This window comes from Malus domestica, chromosome 15 (assembly GCF_042453785.1).
Source record: "Malus domestica chromosome 15, GDT2T_hap1".
Lineage (NCBI taxonomy): Eukaryota > Viridiplantae > Streptophyta > Magnoliopsida > Rosales > Rosaceae > Malus > Malus domestica.
In genome coordinates, this window is record NC_091675.1 from 9,708,603 (window position 1) to 9,733,347 (window position 24,745).

The 24,745-nt window shown below is 38.0% G+C and overlaps 2 protein-coding genes across 2 annotated transcripts; one reads left to right on the plus strand and one right to left on the minus strand.

Moving 5' to 3' along the window:
• Positions 1 to 15,879: 15,879 nt before the first annotated feature.
• LOC103456252 (PHD finger protein EHD3) lies at positions 15,880 to 21,075 on the minus strand. Its single transcript, XM_008395935.4, has 7 exons — positions 20,893 to 21,075; positions 20,197 to 20,505; positions 19,227 to 19,445; positions 18,763 to 19,092; positions 17,806 to 17,895; positions 17,613 to 17,657; positions 15,880 to 17,156 (listed from the first exon to the last, which is right to left on the minus strand). The coding sequence occupies exons 2-7, from the start codon at positions 20,440 to 20,442 to the stop codon at positions 16,287 to 16,289; spliced, it is 1,800 nt and encodes a 599-aa protein (XP_008394157.1). The 5' UTR covers positions 20,443 to 20,505; positions 20,893 to 21,075; the 3' UTR covers positions 15,880 to 16,286.
• A 1,241-nt stretch (positions 21,076 to 22,316) lies between these two features.
• LOC139191666 (uncharacterized) lies at positions 22,317 to 22,781 on the plus strand. The gene has a single exon (XM_070812656.1). It carries the CDS (start codon positions 22,317 to 22,319, stop codon positions 22,779 to 22,781), a length of 465 nt encoding a protein of 154 aa, XP_070668757.1.
• Positions 22,782 to 24,745: the final 1,964 nt, after the last annotated feature.

The following is a 24,745-nucleotide window of genomic DNA, read 5'->3' on the forward strand; positions in this document are numbered from 1 at the left end:
TGGTTTGGAGTGCCTGCTTATTATGCATGCGTTATTGTAAGATTTTGAGACATTAACAAAAGAATATTAAAGTTTCATCCCAAAAAAAAGGCTTAAATGTTAAAATGGTCCTTGTGTTTTAGTCATTGAGTCAATTTAGGCCCTGTGTTTTCAATTCGGTCAATTTGGTCCTTGTGTTTTAGTCATTGGGTCAATTTAGTCCATGTGTTTTCAATTTGGCCAATTTGGTCCTTGTGTTTATCTCCGTTAACCAATTAAGGACATTTTATCCAATTTTTGAAAAAAAAAATTTATAAATTATTATAAATTATTATCAACTTATTTATTTAATTTAAAATATTTAAAAATGAAATAAAATTAAAAATTAAAAAAAAATCTCCTCCCAACTCTCCGACCTCCTCCCTAACATTAAAATAAATGGGCCTGATTTAATAATCCGGTGCTTATTTAATACAAGGCTTAAATGTCAAAATAGTCTCTGTGTTATAGCCATATAGCCAATTTAGTCTCCGTGTTTTTTATTTGGCTAATTTAGTCATCGTGTTTGTCTATGTTAGCCAATTAAGGACATTTCGTTCAATCTCTTTTAAAAAATTCATAAGAAAAATTATATGAGATATAGTTACCTTTTCTCTTTACAGAAAAATGAAAGTCAATGAGAAATCACACATATAAGAGATAAAACTTCCAATCTGAAAAATGGTTAAGGTTGTGACATAGAAAAGAGAGGGGGTAATGTTAGGGAGGAGGTCGGAGAGTTGGGAGGAGAATATATTTTTTTTAATTTTTAAATATTTTAAATCAAATAAATAATTTTATAAATAAGTTTATAATAATTTATATTTTTTTTTTCAAAAATTGGATAAAATGTCCTTAATTGGCTAACAGAGATAAACACAAGGACCAAATTGGCCAAATTAAAAACACATGGACTAAATTGACTCAATGACTAAAACACAAGGACCAAATTGGCCAAATTGAAAACACAGGAACTAAATTGACTCAATGACTAAAACACAAGGACCATTTTAACATTTAAACCCAAAAATAAAATAGAATATTAAAGCAGCTTTTTGTTGCAAGCTCTAATTAAGCTCTGGGATCATGAGAAGAATCGCAAGGGTTTGTCTTAATAATAAGCTGAGAAAACTGGACTCTGTATTAATTAAATTAATTAGCTGGTCCAAAGAGTATTATAGTAACAGAAAACAAAGGTTTACTATCTGATTCTGATGCATTTGTTGACTCAATTAATTAAGGAGGGTCAAACATGGATTGTATTTGGTTGGTTAAGAAGGAGAAATATTCAATATACTCAAAACTTGGATTGGTACTCAAGGTGTGATTATATAAGTAGAGAAATACTTTGAAGAGAATTGTTATTAGCATTTCAAAAATCTCATTTGGTACTTCAAACTTTCTATAATTAAAAAGAAAAATACACTTGTGAGGAGTGTAGAATGAGATTTTTGGAGTGCTAACAACAATTCTCCACTTTGAAAAAAAACAAATTTTGTAGTTATTTTATGACAATAGGAAATAAGCATAATTAATCAACATTTAAGTAATACTGTAATCATTAACAACTACATCATATAATTTATTAAAATGTTATTTAAATAGTGGATCTCGTAGCTTTACCCTAAAGAAAACCATCTGAAAAGGATCACATCAATCTTGCCCGAGCCTTTTGTTTTCGGGTGGTAAAAAATATACATGATTAGCAAATAACTAGGTTTGTTTTTGTAGTTTAGGTGAAGTCTCATTCTAATATTTTGGGAGTTCTCTATGTGAGGGGAAAAACTGATGCATATCCACAATTTTTTGTGGCATATTTTTTATTCGTGATTGGTATAAACTAAGAGATGAGAGAGAAAAAGAAAAGTAAAGAAAAAATAATAATAACACTAAACGATAATAAGAAACAACTTGCAATTGTTAGGACTAGGACACCGAAAGTATTGGCCATATTTACTCTGGAATCGTCAGTTCGTTCCAGTCAGTTCAGTTAGTCAGTATGCTGGTTGACAAGATTTGTATCCGCATATGTTCGTGGACAAACTCATTTCATATACCGTCAAAAGTTTGATAAAGAGTGTTGAGATTTTAAGGTATTTTTAGTATTTTACTTATTAGGATTTGTTTGAGAGTTTACTATTTAATTAAACAGTACTTTGTATTAGTTTATTATTATCGATTAATGAAGGGATAATGATAGAAAGACTAAATTTACAAACTAAATTATGTGTGACCAATAAGAATAAATAAATTTATCAACGTTTAAGTAATAAATCAATCATCAACTTTCATATCCTTTAATTTTTAATTTTTTTTTTATAAATTTAATCTTCTTCGCATTACTCTTAATAAAGTACCTTTTCCATTTAGTATTCAACTCTTTTCCCTTTGTTTTATATATATATATATATATATATATATAAGAAAGAAAGGAAGAAAAAAAAAAAAAAAAGCTGTTTTCCCTGTCTCTTTTCGGCGGCCAGGATCTTTTGTTTTTTTTATTTTTTTTTTTTGAAGAATTGAGCTTAAGAAGAAAACCCAAGGCTAAGAAGCCAAACAGAAGCAAGAGAGCCTACAGCGAGGCAAACACAACGAAGTTAAGCACCAAGTAAAGCAGTGAGCGGGGATACAACTACCGACACAATCACTAAGAGAAAGTGTCACCCCAAACCCACCACAACTTGCTAATGAGGACAAGGAAGACCATCATTACATAAAACATGAACTAACGAAGATGGGGGTTTGTCAACCCACACAAAATCACACATCTTTTTAAGACCAGCTGACGCAATAACATCCGCTGCCATATTGGCTGATCTTGGAACCCAAGACCAGCGACAGTTCTGGAAAGCCGAACCCAAACTTTGAGCCCTAGCCAAAATGGGGAAAGCCTCCCAACTGCCATTTGCAATAGAACCATTTAAACAGGAAATAGCCTGAAGAGAGTCAGATTCAATGATAACAGAGCTGAAACCCAACGAGGCACCCAATTCACATCCGCGCAGAATCGCAAAAGACTCAGCCACAAAGGAAGAATGAGCCAAAATAGAAGACCTAACCGCTGCCAGAAAAAGCCCACCGTCTTGCCTAGCAACCACCCCCGCAAAACCCTTCCGGGAAGACTTAGACCAGCTAGCATCCATATTGATCTTAACAAAAGGAGAAGAATGAGGACACCACCTGACTGCAGCATCCTCCCGAGAACCCGAGACAGGCCGCGCAACACCCAAATAGGACACAGCATGCAAAAAATTCCCGAAAGCGGTCGACAACGAAAAAAGAACCTTAGAAGGGTTGATAGAAACCTGATTAAACAAAAAATCACATCGAGCTTTCCAAATGAACCAGCAAGTAAATGCAACGTAGGCCTGGAACCACTTCCTATCAGCCGAAGATCCCCTAGGAGAAGAGAACACTGTCAGCAACCAAAGGGCCCACGAATCAATACCGACAGCGTCAACTTTATAGTTCAAAGCTCCACCAAACCAAACAGCCGCCACCCAAGGACAACGAAGAAAGACATGCTCCACAGTTTCATCAGCACTCCGACATAGAGGACAGGAGGGAGAAGGGGATAACCTCCTTTTAAAAAGAGCCATACCAGTAGGCAAGCCAAGATGCAACGAAACCCATAAGAAGTGCCGAATTTTGGGAGGCACATCCAGCTTCCAAATACAAATCCACAGATTTTTAGAAATCTAGCGAACCGCCGGCAGACGATGATCCTTGACAGCCATAGAACGAATTTGAAGCCACCTGTACCCCGATTTCACAGAGTATTTACCATTCCGGTTAGCAGCCCAAACAAGCCGGTCCTTCCATCTCGAGTCGCCAATAAGCGTTTCCTGAATAGCCCTTTGATCCACCATAGATAGGAACGGTCTTAGAAAATCAAAATCCCATTGCCGGGAAGAGGAGTCAATGAGGGAGCTAACCCGTAAGTTAGGCGTAACTGAAACCTCACCAAGCGGCATAGGGTGCCCCGAATGAAGAAAGGGCAACCACCTATCCACCCAAACCCTCACATCTTCCCCACCCATAATTTGCCAATGAGATCCGCTGGCAAGAAGCTCCCTGCCCGAGAGAAGACTGGACCAAGCCCATGACGCCCTAGCCCCTTTGTTAGCCTCCCAAAAAGAGCAATGCGGAAAGTACCGGGCCTTAATAACCCGAGCCCACAACGAATTCGGCTCAGTAATTAACCGTCAGCACTGTTTAGCAAGTAACACATCATTAAATTCTTGAAAATTTCTAAAACTCAGGCCACCCATATCCTTAGAAAGGCCTAAAACCTCCTTAGACACCTAGTGAATCTTTCGATCATTACCATGGCTTTCCCACCAAAACCTCGCAACCAAGGCATCCAATTCCTGACAAACAACAGCAGGAAATTTAAAAATGCTCATAGGATAAGCAGGAATGGCCTGGACCACAGCCTTAATTAAAACTTCTCTTCCCGCTCGCGACAACGCACTCTGCTTCCACCCTTGGAGCTTCCCCAAAATTTTGCCCTTCACATAAGCAAGGCCACGCTTTTTGGAGCGACCCCAGATGGCAGGGACACCCAAATAAGTGCCAGGATGATCCACCACAGACACACCAAGAATGCCACCCAAATTGGCAGCCACCACCTTCGGAACATTCGTCCCAAAATAAATATTAGATTTCTGCAGATTAACTTTCTGCCCCGAAGCTTCACAATACCTTTCAAGAATAGAGAGTAAATTCCAACAATACTTTACCTCCGCTCTAAAAAAAAGAAGAGTATCGTCCGTAAAAAACAAATGAGAGATAATTGGCCCCGAGACACCAATCTGAACTCCCTCCAGCCTTTTATCATCAACCGCTGCTTGAATCATGCACGAAAGAACCTCCCCCAGAATAATAAACAAATATAAAGATAAAGGATCTCCCTGCCTGAGACCCCTAGAAGGAGCAAACTTATCACCTGGCTGCCCATTGAGAATGACTGCAAAATTAACAGAAGAAACACATCTCGTAACAAGCTTTCTCCACATACAATAGAACCCCATTTTCTCCATAACCGCATCAAGAAAATCCCATTCTACTATGTCATAGGCTTTCTGCATATCCAATTTGATACCCATTTCAAACTTCCGTTTCGCTATCCTCCCTTTCAAAAAATGGAACATTTCATGAGCAATTCCGATATTATCTTGAATTTGACGTCCCACCACAAAAGCATTTTGGGAGGGAGATATAAGCATTGGAAGAATCACCTTTAACCGGTTCGCCAAAACCTTGGACAACACTTTGTAAGAATAATTACACAGGCTAATAGGCCAGAACTGCGAGACCGTCTCAGGGTGTGGAACCTTTGGGATCAGGACAATATGCGTAGCATTAAGAGTAGACGGACTACTCGTTCCCTGCATCAACTCCCTCACCAAAGCACAAACATGCTCCCAAAAGGATTGATAGAATATACCTTGAAAACCATCCGGTCCCAGCGCTTTAAGACCACCCATTTTAAAGATCGCTGCCTTAATTTCATCCTCGGAGACCGGCTTAAGAAGCGCCTGATTCATATCCTCTGTCACCCTCGGGCTAATACATTCCAACAAAGATCCCCAATTCCGGGCTCCTCCAGAAGTAAACGTTTGCATAAAATGATCCTCCACCAACTTCCGAACACAACCAGGTTGCTCCACCCAATTCCCAAGCTCATCCTTAATTTTGATAATCTGGTTGCGTCGTCTTCGTTGCAGAGTAGAATTATGAAAGAATTTTGTATTTGCATCCCCATCACGAAGCCATTTAACTCTAGACCGCTGCATCCAATAACTCTCCTCCTGAGCCCTCAATTCATCAACAAGCTGAGTTTTCTGCTTAATGACGTCAATATTAGAACGCCAATCCCTTTGAAGCTCCTGCAACTCATGAATGAGCTCCTGAATCAGCTGACCCCTCTTCTTGAATTTATTACGGCTCCACCGTATGAGACTGGATTTGCAATCGTTTATTTTCTTTGTCCACCTCACCAAAATCTCACCCGAATCCGGCCTATTCCAGCAAGAGCTTACCACCTGATTACATTCATCCTCCTTAGCCCAGAACGCCTCAAACTTAAACGCCATACGCCCCCGAACACTCTCCGAATCAGATTGAATAATGAGAAGACAATGATCAGACCCCATAACCGTCCCATGCGTAACCAAAGAATTAGGCCACAAATCCTGCCATAGCCCGTTGATCAAAGCCCGGTCAATCCGTTCCTCCACTAGCTGACCATGGCGCATACCGCGCCAAGTGAAAGCAGGACCATTAAAGTCCAAATCCCACAAATTAGTAGCCTGCATGAAATTCTCCAAATACCTAGGTCGATTGTAGAGGACCTCCACACCCCCGGACTTCTCATGATCCCAAAGAAATTCATTAAAGTCCCCGGCACAAAGCCACGGAATATCATAAGGTGTAAAATAATTCGACATCCAATCCCAAAAAGCAGCTTTATCCTCCTTGTAAGGAGTTCCATATACTCCAGTAATCCGGACCCAATTACTGTCTCCATCCTTTCGCAAGATAACATCAATAATATGCTTAGAAGAAAACAGAGTTTGCACCTCCACAGAATCATCCCACCACAAACTTAGCCCACATGCCCTGCCAACCGGAGAAACATTGAAACCATTCAAAAAACCCATACGTTGCCTAACACCATATAATCTATGATCTTTCATTTTAGTTTCAGATAAAAAGATCATAGAGGGTCGTTTGTTTCTAATAAGACCATGAAGGGCCCTAACTGCCGTGTCTGACCCTAGACCGCGGCAGTTCCAAAACACCAGAATCATGGCGATCTTGCGGCTGTTGAGGGCCAGCCGCCACCACCCCGAGCCAGATTGCCCGCACATGCAACCAAAACACTGCTCTCTTTCTCTCCCGAGACTGCCTCCACATGATCCCACAAATCGCGTGTTTCCATAGTGCCTTCATGTAACACTGCTTCATCATAGCGAACCCTATCAACCAAGAGACAACTTTCTTTTAAGCTCCTGACCTGCACCAATTCCACCATCTTACCTTGTCTATCAGCGTCCGGGTTAGGCCCTCGAGTTTTCTTTTGCGGGGAGGGTATTAATTCCATACTCGAAGGCTTAACTCCTCGCTTGATACCACCAACCTCATGACACAAAAGGCTTGAACTCTGTCTAGAGTTACAAACCTCGGTCCCCGTTAACCCCTCTAAATCAACAGCTGGTAGAGTATCAGAATATGCCTCACTGACATCCCGAATCCGAACCGAAGGTCCTCCTTCTCCACCCTGAAGAGCCACTTAGTTAAGAACTGGCGAGAAACTCCCACCGCCACAATCCCATCTGAGCTGACAACAAAGCTGAGGCACAACCACCTGAAATTGACTAGAAGGACATGTTTGTCGCTGAACTCTACGCCATTTCTTCTTGTCACGGGTGTGAGAACCATGCTCCCCTGCATTCACCCCAGATGTGTCTTGCCTACTCGGGGCCTCACTGTGGATCGGACGCTGCAACCTCAACTCAGGACGATCACTGCCCCTAACCATTCCAACCATCCTCCTTTCAGCTACTCCCAAATGCGTCGGACGCACGGGCTCCACAAAATCGCGCACTGGGGGAGCTTTTATCCAATCTCCATAGCCCTCCGCCCCACCCATGTTCGCTGCATAGGAACACTCCGTATTAACATGATTCATACGCCCACAACGATAGCAAAAGTCTTGGAGCCTCTCGTACCGAAACTCAACCCAAGTCTCACGGTTTACCTCCATTTTCAACCAACATCCAAGAACAAGCGGGTTCTCCGAATTAACTAACACTCTAACCCTTAAGAAACCACGAGCTTTTGCTGGATCCTCCATCTCCAAATAAACACCAGCAGTCCTAACGAGTCGAGTAACATTCTCCTTGGAAACCAAACTTAAAGGGACACCACGGATTTGAACCCAGAAAGGAACAATCTTCATGTCTACTTCCTCCAGAGCGAGGTCCGGGGGCCAAGTTTTCACCACAAAATTCTTCTTCATGACTGCCCACGGCACCTGCGCCAGGATTTTATTAGCCATACTCTGATCCTGAACCGAGATAATGAACAAATTCTCTCGGACCCATTTAATTCCCACTTCACCAAGTTCCTTCCACGCCGAGTTAAGAATGTTTCTAATACCCCACCGATTCAATGTTCTCTGCGTCAAAGCCATACCAACCAGTTTAACACCAATCTCCATCGTAGACAGATCCAGCGAACGATCCAGATGAACAACAAGCTCATCCACACCTTGATTTTCCATAAATATCAGACTCCTCACCTTCGACAGCTTCAAAGATGCCGCAGAGTACTTGGAATACGCAGAAAAAACCTTAGGAACACTCGCCGGTAACAGGCGTATATCTTTTATCTGTCTCAAATCTTCTTTAAGAACCAAAGGAAGTACAATACCATTGGCATTAAAAGCATAAACCTGAACATACCTACCATTTGGGGGCAAAAGGGGGTGAACGCCTTTAAAGCTGCCAACCAAAATCTCAATAGACCCATAAATACAGTTCCAGCATTCAATTCTATGAGATCTAATTGTACCCATATTTATTCCATCCTCACAGAGCCCACGTTTTTTCCGGACTACCATTCCCACATCGAGACCAGCCGTACAGAGGAATAAAACCCCAACCCCCAAATTGAACAACCAGTGTAACCCTAAACCCCAAATAAAAGAATGGAAGGGATAAAAGCCCTGCCCACTCTCCTCCATACTAACCCCCCCCCAACCAGAAGAAACACGAACCCCAATCGAAGAGAATCGAAGAAGAAAGGAAAGCTCCACCAACCCCACTTTGTCAAAACCCCAACAAAAGAGCCCCTCTCATAAATCGCCCAAAAAGTGATCCACCACCACCCAAGACGAACACAGAAACAGCAAGGAGAGAGCAGCCCAATCCCGCACGACGACACGCACAACGGCGGATTCTCACAGAGGAGAAAAGGCTCTCACGACGGAGAGAAAAAAAATCTAAGTTGAAAAATCTTATCCAGATAGTTACTTTACACGGGTCTTTTGTTTTTTAGTTTTACGTTCTCTTACAAGGGCTGGCTGGCTGCCCACTTACCATGATTTTAATATTCTGTTGTCATAAATAGTAATGTACCCCAATAACGCAAATTGAACATTTTAAAATATGCACATTAATTTATGATACTGCTTGGAACTACATATATGCACATATAAATAGTAAAAAAAATGGAAAACTAGATTTTAATCTTTAAATAAGATGAAGTTTAGAAACATGTTTTATATAAGATTAAAAATTGATTTTAGTCCCTAAACTCTATTTAATGTCAACATATGTATTCAATTTCTCTCTTTTTTATTTATATTTTATGGTGTTCATAAATTAAATTTTATGAAAATATTATAAATTTTAATCTCATTAGGGTAAGTATCTTATATAAGAAAATATTTTCGTAGAGATTTTTCGGTACACTTATGTAACATCCCACATCGCCAGGGGAGTGATCCTTAAATATATATTCACATCCCTACCTAGCAAGAGGCTTTTTGGGAGCTCACTGGCTTCGGGTTCCGTATGAACTCCGAAGTTAAGCGAGAAGGAGGCCAGAGCACTCCCAAGATGGGTGACCCACTAGGAAGTTGCTCGTGAGTTCCCAAAAACAAAATCGTGAAGGAATGGTAAGCCAAAAGTGGACAATATCGTGCTACGGTGGTGGAGCGGGCCCGGAAAGTGGTCCACCTCAGGCCGACATGTGACAAATGGTATCAGAGCCAATCCATGGTCGAAAGTGTGCCGACGAGGACGTCGGGCCCCTAAAGGGGGTGGATTGTAACATCCCACATCGCCCAGGGGAGTGATCCTTAAATGTATATTCTCATGCCTACCTAGCACGAGGCATTTTGAGAGCTTACTGGCTTCGGGTTCCGTAGGAACTCCGAAGTTAAGCGAGAAAGAGGCCAGAGCACTCATAGGATGCGTGATCCACTGGGAAGTTGCTCGTGAGTTTCCAAAAACAAAACCGTGAGGGAATGGTAAGCCCAAAACGGACAATATCGTGCTACGGTGGTGGAACGGGCCCGGGATGTGGTGGACCCAAATCAGGATGTGACAAATGGTATCAGAGCCAATCCCTGGCCGAAATTGTGCCGACGAGGACATCGGGCCCCTAAGGGGGTGGATTGTAACATCCCACATCACCAGGGGAGTGATCTTAAATGCATATTCTCATGCCTACCTAGCACGAGGCTTTTTGGGAGCTCACTGGCTTCAGGTTCCGTAGGAATTCTGAAGTTAAGTGAGAAGGAGGCCAGAGCACTTCCAAGATGGGTGACCCACTGGGAAGTTGCTCGTGAGTTCCCAAAAACAAAACCATGAGGGAATGGTAAGCCCAAAGCGGATAATATCGTGCTACGGTGGTAGAGCGGGTCCGAGAAGTGGTCCGCCCCGGACCAGGATGTGACACTTATGTTTTTGCATATTTTCTTATGTGCCACTAATTTATTATAATATATTTAGGTACAAACATTTCGGTACACTAGATTAGTATAATATGTTTAAGTATGGACATTTCGGTACACTAATTTAATATCATATATTTAGGTATAGAATTTTCGGTACACTTGTGTTTTTACATATTTTCTTATGTGCCACTAATTCACTACAATATATTTAGGTATGGACATTTAGGTACACTAATTTAGTAAAATATATTATGATATGGACGTTTAGGTACACTAATTAGAGGAAGTTAAATAAAATTAATGAATTAAAATGTGTATAATAATAAATTTAAAATTTAAAGTAATGACATTAAATAAGATATCTATTTTTGTTTTATAATAGAAATTTGAATTAAGTACACATTAAATGACTAAAATCAATATCCAATCTAACACCAGATTTTTATTAAATTTTAATCTTTTTCAAGGATTAAAGTTCAAAAACCCCTAAAAAAATTCAGATTCATGCATGTTTGATCAAGAAATCACGTTAGTTGTACAAATTAAACTAGTGGTGCTAATAGACTGAAACTACACAAATACAACAAACTATATATATGGGAATTGGATCCTCTCCTAAGCACAAGCTCAGGATCCTGCTAACCAGTCCACGTGAGCCGTTGAATTCTGATCAAATGGCTACAAACAGAGGGTCATTTTAAAAGTTATAATCATTGTAGTCGTTGGATCAAAATCCAACGGCTCACGTGGGCTGGTCAGGAGGATCCTGAGCTTGTGCTCAGGAGAGGATCCAATTCCATATATACGAATAAGTTAAAATGAGTAAACTACAAAAATTATTAATGTAAAGAGAGATTTTAATTTTATTAATGAGAGCTACAAATTTTGGGTTCATACCTACGAGTCTACGACTTTTGTTCTTTTTTTTTTTTTTGAAAAAGTATGTTTACTACTACGCCTACATTCTAGTGCATACACATTTTTTCTTACAAGTTGAAACTTCCAGTCACTTTCTTCAACTCCAATTTTCAAACATGGCGTAGTTTTAGAGGTTATTCAAGGGGAGAAACAGAGGGGGGGTTACATGGTTAAAGTACGATTAGCAGTTTTTTCGAATATCGAAATTCGGGATGGATGAGATTATTAACGGAATATTATGGTTTTACTGGAACTCAGGAAGCTGTATACATTGCCTAATCCATGTTGTTCATCTAATGGGAAGGATACAGAGTGTCTCGATAGGCTAATTAATGAAGAGGAATAGGTTTTGGCATGAAGTAATGGAAGTAAGGCTCTTGGATGAAGATGATTTCGTTACGAAAATCTTACAAATTAGATGGATGTGAGTTAGGAATGATGGTTACTTATACTAGACTATCATACTTTTGCTTCACATTTTCTTGTTTAAGATATATTCATATTCACGTTATTATGGTCGTTACTTATTTAAAACAAAAATTTATGAGATCGAAATTATCATTACATATTATTGTATATAAGTTATTCAATAATAACTTTTAATGTGGATGTATCCAACAATATATGAGGTGCTAATAAGAAACCCTTTTAAAATTTACAATAGATTGAAAGATTTCTTCTTCGTAACCACTATAACAGAACACATGACAAATTTAAAAGAGAAGTTCAAACACAATCCAAGTGGAATTCTACAATAATGCGTATGTAATGATGTATGTATGTATATACATAGAGAGAGGAGAACTCAATTTAAACACTATTTTTGGCTTCTCAATATTCTTATTTATTTTTTGCTATTAAATTGAATAAATTAATTAAAAAAAACAACAAATAAGGTTAATAAATGGTGCGCATCAAGAGAAAAATGGTGTGTTTATCATTTTCTAATGCTTGCATTAAATTACCATATCCATATCATGCATGAAATAAATTGAATGCATCTAAATCTCAAAGTAAAACCTCACATTTTGGATTATGTTTTCGCAATATATATGGAGAGATTTTACCCACCTCCAGGAAAGTATAGTTTTATTTAAACTAATTAAGATTTTGGCCCTCTACATACATTATCAACTAGTGTTGAGTTGTGCCAGTCGTATAATGCTTTATTGAGTTTAGTCTTCTTTTTCAACTCATCGTATTTTAATGTCACATCATTTCCCTCTCATTTTAGTATAGATTAATAAAAAATATAGCGTACAATAAAAAAATTAATTTTAAATTACATATTTTAATTCCATCATTTTACTGAAGTCAAGTGGATTATTTGGACCAAAAATTCATGCGTATCCAAAACATCTGTAATCGCGGGATGTTTGACTAAAGAGTCAAGGCTTTTTTTTTTTTTTTTTGCTCGGGAACGTCTTAAGACCGGACCTGTTTTCTACGAGGGATATTCGAACCAATTTCCCTTTTTAACTTTTTCACCTGCTTTGGGCCCGTAATCAACATGTACATTAACATAATATACAACTTGACATGAATCTGCCCATCGCATTCAATGAGATTTCGGTTGGTGGTGCACTGGTCATGGAGAAGGAACTTGCGAGGAAATGTCTTGATTTGGTTTTGTTGAATAAAATATCAACCGCATTATCAAAAAATAAAACAAAAGTATGATGTTTTGGACTAAGCAAAGAGTAAAGGCTGCACGTCTGCTTAGGTGGCCGAAAGTAAGCCACCGTCACTTGTCCCAGCAGTACATTGAACTATCAACCATCATATTTTATAATTAAAACAAAAGTATAATGTTTTGGACTAAGCAGAGAGTTAAGGGCAGGCAGGTCTGCTGGTGGCCGAGAATCTAGTCCATCACAAACCTTTTCAAACTATAAATAAATAAATAAATCAATGCTCCAATTTCTCATTAATATCTACATAAAATATACAAACGTAGAACATAGGTTGTCAGACCCAAGTGTTCGTTTTTTTATTTTCTTATCAAGACTTCTATGCATTATGTAAACGAAATGCTAAAAAGACTTTCTCAAAATGGAACTTTTTATGAACTTTGTGCTACCTCACACTTTGAAGTTTATTCCTTTCAAAGAGCATCTCCGAAACTATACAAAGCGCCAAGCTATAAATAATTATACACTCAGTCTGTACAAGCAGATTAGCAATGAATTTTTTATAGCTGATAGAAAATGCAAAATGTTTAAAAATAAAAAGTTCACTTTTTGGTTGGCCAAAAAACTTTCTGCTCTGCAAGATGTAAAATTCTTCGCCGCAAAAAGTAAATAAATATGTGAATTTACATCCTACTTTCACATCTTAGGAGGCGGGCTTGCGAATTAAAGAGAGAAAAGTGAATGTAATTCTAAGTTTTTTTTTTCTTTATATAAATTGAGATGTAAATGGAAATGTACATCTCAAATTTATATTTTTTTTTATTCAAAAAGATGCTTCAACTAACCCTATTCTTCTCACTAAATAGCCGGAGCATCTTTAATATAAAAAATGACGATGTAAGTTCTATGTAGTTTTTAATGTGTTCGGTTTCGGGGCACTTTGAAAATCTTTCAAGACTTATGTTCACAGCTTAGATTAATCGGACGGGATGATATGCCATGCTTTATTATACAAATTGAGAAAAAAATTATTTTAAATGTCTCTCCACTTGTATAATTATATATAATATAGGTACTATATTTCAGACATATTGAAAAATCTCTCCAAAAGCACCAACACCAATCCTTCCACTCCACTCTACCCATCGAAACGAAAGAACCAAATTCACTTTCTCCTTTGTGGGTTCTCTCTCTTTTGTACCACATTTGAAACAGCGTTTGAAGGAACTTGGAAGTTAACTTCCAAAACTTTCACAAGTGATATGTAAAAGCAACAGAGGCAGAGCATATCGAGGGTCCTCAAATTGAAATACAAATTTAATCATATGAAAGGGTGGTGTCAAAGTTCCGAAAGGTTATTTAATATTTCGTCTTAACAGGTGGAGTTGCTCTAAGGGATACATAAAACAAAAGTTCAGCTTGCAGTGCATTATTGGAAAAACTAGCACGCTCAAGCGCATGCAGAAGGCATTTTGTGAATCACCGCGTGCTACGTGCGACTTACATGTTTTAAATGTATTTATATGCGTAAATTGACAAAAAAAAAAGTCAAATATTTGAAGTAAATGAATAATCTTAGATCATGCTAGAAGAAACCCCTCATAAACCAATTAAAGCAGCTGAATCCACATAATAAAGTCGGTCTCTATTGAATTTATATTAAGAATAGAGAAAAAAATATTTAATAAACAATTGATTAAATCATATTATTGCTAGCTCATTGTGAGACTAAGTCCACCCCATCCCCCTTAGTGTAGATAATATCGTTTGTTAAAAAAAAAAACAATCATTTGACAACTAATTTAATCACATTATTATCCAGTGCGTAAGACCTTTTTTTATAACCAGCATTACACGTATCTTAAGATGTTTTGCATGTGTTTAAAAATAGAGAAAATAATATTTAATGAAGAACTGATTGAATCACATTATTGCTAGCCTATTGTGAGATACCAATTATTTATTAAAAAAAAACTGTACGAAAAAAAAATTATTAAAAAACACTGTTAAAATAACGAAAAATACCTCTACTATATTTAATGCATTATTTTGTATTGCTTTTGAAGTTTTTTGTTTGAAGGCTTGGATCAAGAAATAGTCCAAATTTTTATCAAACCTCCTGCATTATTGGAAGTAGTATGACCTTTGCTAAAAGATAGGGCATGGATCAAGAAATAGTCCAAATTTTTATCATTTCATACAAATTTTTTAGTCATTGGAGAAACGTCCAAAGTGGCATTTCTGTATTCGTTTGTGGTGAGATACCACTTTATCGTTTCTTGTCGAGAAAAAAAATGTATCATCTTTTAGCATGTTATCATCTCAGCCCATTTTTTTTACTTTTACAAATTGCCCACCATGAGAGATTGTTGGTAACGAGGCCCAAACCTAAAATTTGGATTAGCGTAGAAAACAACTCTTACCAACTTAAACAATCACGTTGATAGAGACTTTGAAATTGTATAAAACAGTAGCTCAAAAACAAAAAAAGGTCGTACCCAGTGCACAAGGCTCCCGCTTTACGTAGGGTCTGGAAGAGGTGAATGTCGGCTAACCTTACCCCCATTTATGGAGAGGCTGCTCCCAAGTCTCGAACCCGAGATCTACCGCTCATGAGCGAAGGCACTTGCCATCGCACCAAGTGCGACCTCTAGCTCAAAAACAAAAACAAAAATAAAAAACATCACAAGTTTATTTCTTGGATGAAGTCCATGTCCACCAAACAGAATCTCAATGAAGAGCAGATTCGTGCATAAAGAAGCATTTGCAAAAGTTAAATCAAGCATCATGTACCAAAACATAAGACCACAAGACAAGAAAGACCCGACAAGGAGCTTAAAATGTTCAAAAAAGTGTTCCATTAGTTATCGAAATTTGATCAACTTTCATCGTCTTACAACATAAGCGCGGAGAATTACATTCTGATACCTTTCAAAAATAACTACTTACAAAAGTAGAAACCACCAGTATGTTCAATGGTGGCTGTTAAAATGGTCATTTTACCAATCTGCCGTCCTGTTTTCTCAAACTGTGCACTTCTAGCAAGAACGAAACTAAATTTACAGCCATTTCGGAATCCTGTCTTTCGCTGAGTTAAGTATCCAAAAGTCAGCAGAATCTAACAGAGTTTACAACCTACCAAAATATTGCCTCCAACGCAGACTTGTTAGCCATGAGATAGACCTACAAAAATCAAATCCGTTACTCAAAGAAAACATGTCATTCCCTGAAAACCGTCTCATTCTCATTTACTCTTCATTATCTAGAGTATGGACTGCACAGAGAAGGACCTCCATTCCCCCTCTACCTTGTTCTGATTCCCTGTCATCCCCTTTTTCCTTCAACTTCTTTAAACCTTCACAGTTCGCTCTCTGTGTCTTTTCTTTCTTATCATAAGCCTTTCTTGCCTTGCGTATGGCCTTAATTCCGGTATCACATTTTTTGCAAAACCATTTTCCAGCTGGAATGGAAGTGCGTGGTGGTTCCATGCAATAGAGGTGGTACCCGTGATCACAACCGTCACAAAGCACAATCATATCATCATCTTTATCAATGAGACAATTTCTGCATAGGCAAGAATAGCAGTACCAACAGGGGCCGTAAGATCTTAACTGGTTAGTTGTCAGACACCTCACATGGTAGTATTTCTTGGGGCAGTATGGATGACCACATGTCCTCAAACTATCATTGTTTTTTACCTCAAGTCCACAAGTTTTGCAAATTGTTTTGCTTTCTTCCGATAGCTGGATTCCATCATCTGCACTCCATTTTGAATTTTCACCTGTCTCATTGATTGTTTCTTCTTCTGTAGAAACACTTTCACCTCCAACTCCATCAACTACAGTCTTGGCCACGTTCAACTTCTCACACACGACACAGTTCTCATGGGGTGATCCAATACCACTTGCAGTGCACCTACTACAATACCAACTTGGAGGAATTTCTTTGACAGCAGGCTCAATGCAAGAGATATGGTACATCTCCTCACATGAATCACATACTAAACAATCCTTCCCATTTGCATGGCATCCGCAGCACCTGCAAGTGCATGCACTGTGCACACCACAATCCTCTGTTTGCTCCAGTTTAGCATCAGGGTCAGATCCCAAGTGGTAGAACTGTTTTAAAGTGACAAACGTTAGTATACTACTAAAAACAGCTGATCAATGCCTTGAAATAAAATCGTAAGCATGATAACTGAGATGCATTTAACCAGACATGAAGTAGATTGACAATGAAAACCACATAAATTGTTTTCAGAATTCTTTAGTTGTCAGGTGACTCCATTCTCATCACAATAATTAAACAAATCACTGTTTTCACATATCCCAGAAGACATGAAACCTTAAATATGCTGAGAGGGCAAAATCCTACAAGTGACAAGTATGCAAAAGGAAAATAGGCAATAGTTAGAAAAGTGAAAGAAACAACTAGCTTAAAAGCGTAAAAACATAAGAATATTAGGAGATTTCTGAAAACGTTTCCTAAATTTCTATTTCCAAGGCACCACATTTCATCAGATGTCTCTGATTCAGTAAACTCAATTCTATGTTAAAATTTGAAAACTCTTGTACCTCATTTTTTCCATATTTCAATGTATTGCGGATTGAACCTCCCACCTGAGATGACAGATAAAATAATTTGTGAGATCAGGCTTACAACACCACAGAGTGAACATACAATAAGTTATTTCTAGAAGTAATAGATTTCTTTAAACTACATCTTCAGGTATTTGGACTAGACATCTCTTCAACTGAATCACCTAACCTGTTCATTGTAAGAAGCCCTAGACATGTCCGAGAGGTTTCTTGCAAGAGAAATCAAGTCCGTACCGATCACTTGAAGTTTTCTCCATACCTGTAAAATATTCAGGTTCGGAATATGTAATTGACACACCAAAAAAAGGCGGAATATGATGAGACAATTTAGACTTTAAGACATAATTAGTGAAACAGGTGGGAGAATTTCAAAGTGTATATCATTCACACATATACATGTCAAAAAGAAACAATAATTAGAATCATATATCATGTATATCAAGCATCAGAAAGATGGTCATTCAAAAGGAAAGCAACCAAAAATGTTCACCTGTCTCCAGGTACCTATGCCTCACCATGACACATACATTAGCCAATAAAATTTAAGACCACCAAAACGTTGCAAAAAATTTAAAACTAATATCCAAACCTCGCTTGTACAAATAGTTTTCTGGTACTTTCTAACATTTACAGAATCTTTTTCACTCATAAATATGCCAAGTGATGGGATCAAAATTTTCATGTACCAGATCATTTCACTATCAAAATCACCTTTTAAAGATTTAGAGTCAATGAGTGTTTTCACAAAGCAGGATTTTAGAGTTTGTATTTGTATAGCAGTAAATCTCATTCCATCAACATGATACGCCTTACTAAAGCAGAGTATCCAATTGACTGTTCTTTTCAGCACACATTAAATTCAGAGACCATAATATTTAAAGAGATTTCACCAACCAATACCTTCAACTTGAACCAAATAACGAAGAGCATCCTGAAAATACGTCAATCATATGTTCATAATCATCCCAAAATGGTAACCATATGAAAGTATTACTTTTAAAGTTATCTGTCGTACCAAACATGCTTTGAATCATTAACCACATATTATCACATTCACACCATGATATTAAGCAAAATATAAGCATGTATTATCATGACAGCTATAACATAAGACTATCCAACTTGCCTGTTGCATATCATTTGAGAAGAGCATTGGAGAATGCTCATAATCTCCCCCTTTCATCCTTGAGTTTATGAGACTAAAGTCGAAAACGCTGTCAGCCTTGATTCCTTGAAAATTTTGCAGCAGGACTTTGCACAATGAGGTGAACGTTTCGGAAACTAAAACATTATAAAAAGCACGCTGACACATCGCTGTAACTGTATGATGGTTTGATTTATTTGAAAATCCATTCGATACAACACCAGCATTCATGCTGGCTGCCTTTTGAGATCCATTCAATATAGACTGTGTCAGAAAACAGCATCGGTGCCTATCCTCATGATCACCAGATTCCTGCAAAACAATAAATATAACAGAATTTAAAAATCAAATTATCTTGAAACTCAAAAGTATGAAAGCAATGGCCAATAGCCTATAAATCTGGCTATTATATGTAGAACACACGAACTCTTGGTTGCAGCACAAACCTTAACTCGCGTTGTGTGATCAATCTCTCGAAAATGTGCAAGTGCTTCTCGGATGCACACTTGTACACCACCTTCATCATCGCCTAATGACTGATACATGTTCTCCAGCACAGCTTCTGTACAGTTCCTCTCTGAGCATGCATCTGAACTGTTCATTCGAACATGGACTTGCTCACAAGAGTTACTGTGTATATCTGTGCCCACTGGTTCCTTTAGACGCTACAGAAATCAAACATGTTGAATGAGAAAAAAAAAGACCAAATAGTCCCATTGGCTGGATTGAAGGAAATGTAACCGAAGACATACATATATCTCTATGTGTGTATATACAACTTTTTATTCCAGGACAGCATAGATTACATAACATTTGTAGCACATTGTAGCTAAATTAGCCATATTGTAAAGCACCACAATGAGGTATTCGTGATCCAGGGAAGAATGCTCATACATTGCTCCCATTGTTAATCACAATTTTCAAAGCTTCAAGTAAAATGATTAACCCTTTATAAATCACAAAAATTCAACTTGCAATCGATAAATTCTCTTTCACAATTACCCTGAAAAATAAACCTCTCTCATTTTCCTCCTATTAGCAGTGCCCCCTAAATAGCCTAATGAGTTCTCAAATGCGTTAATGAGAAAAGTAATATGTGGTCCTCCCTAAGTCTTCATTGTTCCGAGTTAAAAACTAAACTTTAAACTCATTGGGCGCTCAAAATTTATGAGCCTTGTTATAATTTTTACATAAGGATGTGATTCATAAGCTAATTTTTCTGTCTAAACTAAGTACAGCTTACCAGTGCTCAAGTCAAATTCCGTTAAAATTCAACACAAAAAATTACAGGGGAGAAAGGAGATCAGCAAACATACTAGAATATTACAGTCCTGCTTTACAAATTGTCTAAGTAATAAAGAATATGGTTTTTGTCAACATGAAATAATAGCGCAGAGAAAGAGCTACAGGAAGCACCTGGTTTGCCAATTGACTCGATGATTCCACATCAGCTCCCCCACCATCCTGTGACTTGCTATCCCAACTGAACCTCGCCTGCCTCCGCCTCTTGTAAGTTCGAACACCCTCACTTGCGCCAGAGCTGCCTTTGGCAATGTCAGTAGAATTCCCAAAACCAAATCCATTGGATTCACTCTTCAAGCATTCAACTTCCTTCTCGCATTCCATACTACCACCATTGCTTTTACCTTCTTCAACTCCCATTCCGAATCAAACCTACTTTTCTCACACTTCACAGTGCGAAAAATAGGGTTTCACAGCAGCAACCTAGGTTACAAATTCCAATGTTTTCAGCACTTGGAAAATTTCAGAAACCCAAAAAATGAAAATACCAGAAGACATACAAACCAAACCAGTCACAGTAAAATCCCCCATTGTTTGGTAGCCGAGAAAAATACAAAACTTCAAAGTCTCTAGCTTTCAATCTCTTAAGAAGCAAATCTAAAATTCAACTAAGCTAAACCAACCCAAATCTTCGAATCCTTAGTAAAACGCAATTTGTTGCTTACATCGAGCAAACTGAGAATTTAAAGTTCAAGACTTGGTTTTCCTTTTCCTTTCTGTTCATACACTTTCTCGGCCACCAAACAGAAAACAAAACTCACAAACAATACAAAGTGCAAAAGAGAGAGAGCGAGAGAGAAGAAAGCTGACCTGAGGGAACAATTTGGAGCACCCAAAAGAGAATCGAAACCCTAGAAATCTGAGGAGGAGCGGGATGTTATGACTTGTGGGAGACCTGGTTCAGTAAGATGAGATTACAGATTACTCTCTTATCTGGGAAATTTTTAACACACGGAAAGAGTTTGCGACTCGGACTGTAGAAATAGGTTATTGAGTGTTTTTTTTTTTTTTTTTTTTTGTGTGTGTCAAAAGAGGTTATAGATTTTTAAATAAAATTTTTAATTGTTTTGCGTGTTGTAAACAGTGGGTATGTTTGCCCACATGTGTATAGTAATGTGTATAGTAAAGTTTCACTTGCTAATAGTAAATTTTGTAAGTTTTCGTTGAGGTGGCTCTATAAATAGAGCACTTCAGTTGTTCAAAGTGTGACGAACATCAAGAAGAGAAAATGAAGAAATATAATACTCTCAGTATCCCTCATTTTATAATATCTGCAATACTTTTGTCAGTGTGATATTTTGCACCACTTCGTCTTCGCTCTTAGCAAAGGTTATTTATCTACTTTTTCCTATTTATAACACGTTATTAGCACGACTCTCTAATCATTTCTCATTTTCTCTTCGCCAAAAAAAAAGAAAAAAAAAGTTTCCTTTAAGGATTTTACTGTTCTTCTTCTTCCTCTGCCTCAACTACTGGATATACTCTCGCGAAGAATTGTTTGCATCATGTTTACTTCTGGTTCTCAAACTAACAGTTACTTATATCTTTGATTTCTTGTTTGGTGTAGATATTGACTACTAACCCACTTATTATTTATGCAATCCAAGATGGTGCGGTACTATCGCCTATCTTGGACTGCAAATCTAATTTTATAGTAATTTTAGGTGGTGTGGAATAATCACCCACTATGCTCTGATATTTAAATTTTATCGTAATTTTAGGTGGTGCGGTATAATCGTCCACCCTGCTTTGCATATTTAAATTTTATCGCAATTTTAGGTGGTGTGGAATAATCACCCACTATGCTCTGTGTATTTAATTTTATCACAATTTTAGGTGGTGTGGAATAATCACCCACCTTGCTCTGCATATTTAAATTTTATCGCAATTTTAGGTGGTGCGGTATAATCGTCCACCTGCTTTGCATATTTAAATTTTATCGCAATTTTAGGTGGTACAGTATAATCGTCCACCTTGCTCTACATATTTAAATTTTTCTACTGTTTAAAGTGGTGTGAAATAATCGCATATCCTATACCTGTTTCGATGAGAATGGTGCAGTACAATTGCCCTTCTCATTAATCATGTAAATCTCGAACCTGAAGTTTCAAGTACTTATCATTTTGGCCTGAAGATCAAAAATTTGTAAGAACCAGAAGTTCTAACAATATATTCCTCCAGAACATCTATTATTGCAAGTTCTTACACACATCATTTTTCTTTCGGAAAAGAAAATGGCAAACTTGGCAAAGCTTGATTTTGCTGCCCTGGACATTACTGGAAAAAATTACCTTACCTGGGTACTGGATACCAAGATCCATCTGGAAGCAGCGAATCTTGAAGATACCATCAGGGAAGAGAGCAACTCATCCTCTCAAGATCGAGCGAGGGCCATGATTTTTATTCGTCGCCATTTTGATGAGGCACTAAAAAGCGAGTACTTAACGGTTGAAGATCTGTTAGCCCTCTGGAAGGCCTTGAGAAACAGATACAATCACCAGACAACGGTGATTCTTCCAAGAGCTCGCTATGACTGGACTCACCTAAGGATCCAGGATTTCAAGTCAGTGGCTGAGTACAATTCGGCATTGTTCATAATTACCTCTCAGATGAAGCTCTATGGGGATACTATTACTGAGGAGATGTTATTAGAAAAGACTTTCAGCACATTCCACGCCTCTAACATGCTTCAGCAGTAGCAGTATAGAGCGCGAGGCTTCACTGAATACAACCAACTGATATATGTGCTCCTGGTAGCTGAATAGAACAATGAGATCCTGATGAAAAACCATAATTCCCGACATATTGAATCAACACCGTTCCCAAAAGTGAATGTTGATTCCCTTTAAAGGAATATCATATCCTCCCGTGGCAATAATTACAAATGAGGATGTAGCGACAAACGAGGCCGGTGGAACGGGAAAGGCAAGAACCATGGTGTCCAGTTTCACAACCAGGTTCCAAGGTATAATCCAGGCCCGAGCTTTAAAAATACAAATCGGCAAAAAGGAAAAACTCATATGAACACTCCTAGAAATCCTGAAGGAGTTTGCCATAGGTGTGATAGCAACGAACATTGGGTGCGTACTTGTTGCACCCCAAAGCATCTGGTGGAGCTGTATCAAGCCTCCTTCAAGGAAAAGGGTGTCGAGATCAATTTCTTCGACCAGGCTCAACCAATGGAAACCCCTGATCCGGTGACCAATTTATCAAGACAGTTAAACACAACTCATCTGGATGCTACATACTTTATTAATGAAAGAGGGAATGAAGTTTATGGGTCCGATTGAATTATTTATGTTTAATGTACTCTTGTTATTTGTACTTGTGGTTTAATGCTCGCATTTTCAATTCAATAAAAGTAGTATACCAGTATGAATAAACTGCTTTTTCTTTACTCAAAGAACATAGATAAAAATTATGGTTATTCTTAAAACAAGATCAATGGCGGAGACTTTTGTCTTGCAAACAGCGCAACCACACATTCAATACTTCGAGATCGATTTGGTACTTGCAAAAGTAAAGGTAACAACAATATCAGGGCAATCAGATGTAATTGAAGACTCAGTAAAAGCCCAAATTATGTTACCAAATGGAAAAATATTGTCCATACATAATGCATTATACGTTACTCGATCCATTCGAAATTTGTTGAGTTTTAAAGACATACGTCTAAATGGATACCACATTGAAACGAAAAGTGTAGAAAATTTGGAATATTTATGCATTACCTCCAATGATACCCAGAAGCGTATATTAGAGAAGTTGCATGGTTTATCGAGTGGATTGTATTATACATACATAAAGACAGTTGAGGCATATACTATCATGAACCAGAAGTTCATTAATTCAAAGGTTTACATGCTTTGGCATGATCATCTAGGTCATCCAGGATCTACCATGATGCATAGAATCATTACCAACTCTAATGGACATCCATTATTGAGTAGACACATTGATGTCTCAAATGATAACCCTTGCAAGGCTTGTTCCTAAGGGAAGTTGGTAATTAGACCATCACAACTAAGGTTGATGATGAATCCCCATTATTTTTACAAATAATTCAAGGAGATATTTGTAGACCTATTCAACCACCTTGTGGACCATTTCGATATTTTATGGTTTTGATTGATGCATCTACCCAATGGTCACATGTTTGTCTATTGTCTACTCGAAATGTAGCTTTTGCGATACTTCTTGCTCAGATAATTAAGTTGCGAGCACAGTTCCCAGATCATCCCATTAAGTCCATTAGACTTGATAACGCTGGTGAATTTACATCTCAAACCTTTGATGATTACTGCATGGCACTGGGCATTGATGTTGAACATCCTATTCCTCATGTCCATACTCAAAATGGTTTAGCAAAGGCATTTATCAAGCAACATCAATTAATAGTCCGCACTCTGCTCATGAAAACAAAATTGCCAGTCTCTGCATGGGGACATGTCATCTTACATGCAACATCATTGGTTTGACTGAGACCCATAGCCAACCACCAAAACTCATAAATATAACTCATGTTTGGACATCAGCCAAACATTTCACATTTACGAGTTTTTAGTTGTGTTGTTTATGTGCCTATTACACCGACACAACGAACTAAAAAGAGGACCTCAGCGCAAACTGGGAATTTATATGGGTTTTGATTCACCATCTATCA

Coding starts and splice junctions, on each gene's coding strand:
- LOC103456252 (XM_008395935.4), bottom strand. CDS start 20,442: ATGGGAGTTGAAGAAGGTAAAAGCAATGGTGGTAGTATGGAATGCGAG. Junction 17,658..17,805: donor GGGCTTCTTACAATGAACAG/GTTAGGTGATTC, acceptor CTGTCATCTCAG/GTGGGAGGTTCAATCCGCAA. Junction 17,157..17,612: donor TGAAATATGGAAAAAATGAG/GTACAAGAGTTT, acceptor ACTTTAAAACAG/TTCTACCACTTGGGATCTGA.
- LOC139191666 (XM_070812656.1), top strand. CDS start 22,317: ATGGCAAACTTGGCAAAGCTTGATTTTGCTGCCCTGGACATTACTGGA.